Raw genomic sequence first — 2,279 nt, forward strand, 5'->3', positions numbered from 1 at the left:
TCCCAGTGCTATTCGACTTCGGACAGTAGATCAGTTGGCTACCTTCAGTCCACACGTAGATCCAAGGTAGACCTACAGGCGTCCGTAGGCCCTTAGCGTCTCCTCTATCTTCTATTCCCTGTTTCATTTTCCTATTTCAGAAACAGTGTACTGTTATTTCTTCAGACTTTGTGTGTAGTGAATCTTAGACTGTCTGTGATACTGTGACACCAGGTTTTGGGTGGTTAAGGCTTGAGTAATTGTAATAGACATAGATTCCCGATATTTCATTTCATTATTTTCTTATGCTTAATTTAACTTCCCGTTTTTTATACGTTATCGCTTTGTGTTTGATAAAAAGGAATAAATGGATAATGAAGTAATTAGTTTCAAAGAATTGGCTTACCTAGCTCACATTAGTAGGTGCCATCACGACTCCCGAGGGTGGGAAATCCGGGTCGTGTTAAGTTAGTATCAGAGCTCTAGGTTACATGGGTCTCACAGTTCACAGACAAGCTTAGTAGAGTCTGAGGGATCGGTACGCCTACCATCCTTAGAAAAATAGAGGAGATGGAGAAAGAGAACAAAGCACTCCGCTACCAAATGAGAGAGCATCAAGAAAGGGTAGATAAGATACCGGGCGCCCCAAAACTCCTACCAAAGCGGGACACCAACCGATTTGTGGAACAACTGTATAGCGACGAAGCCGCACCACATGCTATACCAAAAACTTTCAAAATGCCACCATACTTGAAAATATATGACGGTACGACGGACCCGGAGGATCATGTGACCCAATATGTTACTGCAGTGAAAGGCAATGACCTCGCAAAAGAACAAGTATCTTCCATATTGCTGAAGAAGTTTGGAGAGACCCTAACCGGCGGGACCCTGACTTGGTACTTGCAATTACCTAAGCGCTCCATAGAAACGTTTGAGGAAATGGCCTACAAGTTCGTCACCGCATATGCCGGGGCCAAGAAAGCGGAGGCAAGGGTGAACGACATATTCGCCATTAAACAATCACTAGGTGAAGGACTCAAGGACTTCCTCGCCCGGTTCAACCGTGTAAGAATGACCCTTCCGAACGTTTCTGAAGGAATGGCAGTGGCCGCTTTCTAGAATGGGCTGAGCAGAAGTGGGTCGCGGGCAACCAAAAAGTTGCTAAGCCGACTCATGAAATACCCTCCAACCACTTGGGACGAGATACACAACGCTTACTATGTCGAGGTAAGGGCTGACTTGGATGATCTCAACGGACCTAATCAACGTCTGACCTCGGTCCAAATGGAGTCTAGGAAAGACCGAAGAAACGAAAGCAGAAGAGGTCTAGCAGGGTCACGACCTAATCGAGAAAGACATCAGCCTTACGTCAGAGGCACTCTCATGCCGCCTCTACATCACGACGAAGGTCCATCCAGGCCGTGAACGGGAATCCACCGAAATGAAAGAGGTATGCCCCCTTATTATCAACTCACAATTTTTGTGTTCCCCCTCAGAAATAGTCTACGCATTGGAAAATCTCGGCCCAAAGGTAAAGTGGCCACAGAAGATGAAATCCGACCCAAGCACCAGAAAGTCAAACGCCCTCTGCGAATTTCACCAGGAACGGGGTCACAAGACCAAGGACTGCATCGCCCTTAGATAGGAGGTCGTGCACATGCTTCACCAAGGGCACCTAAAAGAGTTGATGAGTGATCGAGGGAGGGCCAACTTCGCCCGAGGGCGAGAACAGCATCAGGGGCCGCCCAAACCACCTTCCCCGGTTCAGACCATTCAAATGATCATAAGAGGAGGCGACGATGCATCTATCAACAACGTGAAGTTCACCACCACTCACAAGATCAAACGGTCAATCAGCCACGAAACGTATGACGAACTCGAAGAAAGTATCATCTTCGATAAGTCGGATACCCACGGTTTGGTCTTTCCTCACTATGACGCCCTTGTCATTACTTTACGTGTTCTTGATACTGATATAAGATGTATCATGGTCGATGATGGAAGCGGCGCGTGCATCATCCATCCTCGAGTTCTCACCCAAATGAAACTCGAGGACATGATAGTGCCACGTTGCATCACACTAACAGGTTTTGACAATGCAGTTGAGCGGACATCTGGAGAAATCACGCTGTCCGTCTTGGCCGGCGGCGTCACCTTGGAGAACATGTTCTACATCATGGACTAGGATATGGCATACAACACTATCATAGGCCGACCATGGATACACTCCATGAAGGCCGTCTCCATCAGCTTGTACCAAGTCATTAAATCCCCCCCCCCCCTAGGGAGTATTCTGC

The 2,279-nt window shown here is 47.5% G+C and overlaps 1 protein-coding gene across 1 annotated transcript; it reads left to right on the forward strand.

Annotated features, from left to right (window-relative positions):
* Window positions 1-1,669: 1,669 nt before the first annotated feature.
* Window positions 1,670-2,167, forward strand: LOC109222421. Its single transcript, XM_019386783.1, has one exon. The coding sequence runs from the start codon at window positions 1,670-1,672 to the stop codon at window positions 2,165-2,167; it is 498 nt and encodes a 165-aa protein (XP_019242328.1).
* The last annotated feature ends 112 nt before the right edge of the window (window positions 2,168-2,279 follow it).

Source organism: Nicotiana attenuata, unplaced genomic scaffold (assembly GCF_001879085.1).
Source record: "Nicotiana attenuata strain UT unplaced genomic scaffold, NIATTr2, whole genome shotgun sequence".
NCBI lineage: Eukaryota > Viridiplantae > Streptophyta > Magnoliopsida > Solanales > Solanaceae > Nicotiana > Nicotiana attenuata.

Bases quoted from the DNA above. Each gene is read 5' to 3' on its own strand.
- LOC109222421 (XM_019386783.1), top strand. From the start codon at position 1,670: ATGAGTGATCGAGGGAGGGCCAACTTCGCCCGAGGGCGAGAACAGCAT.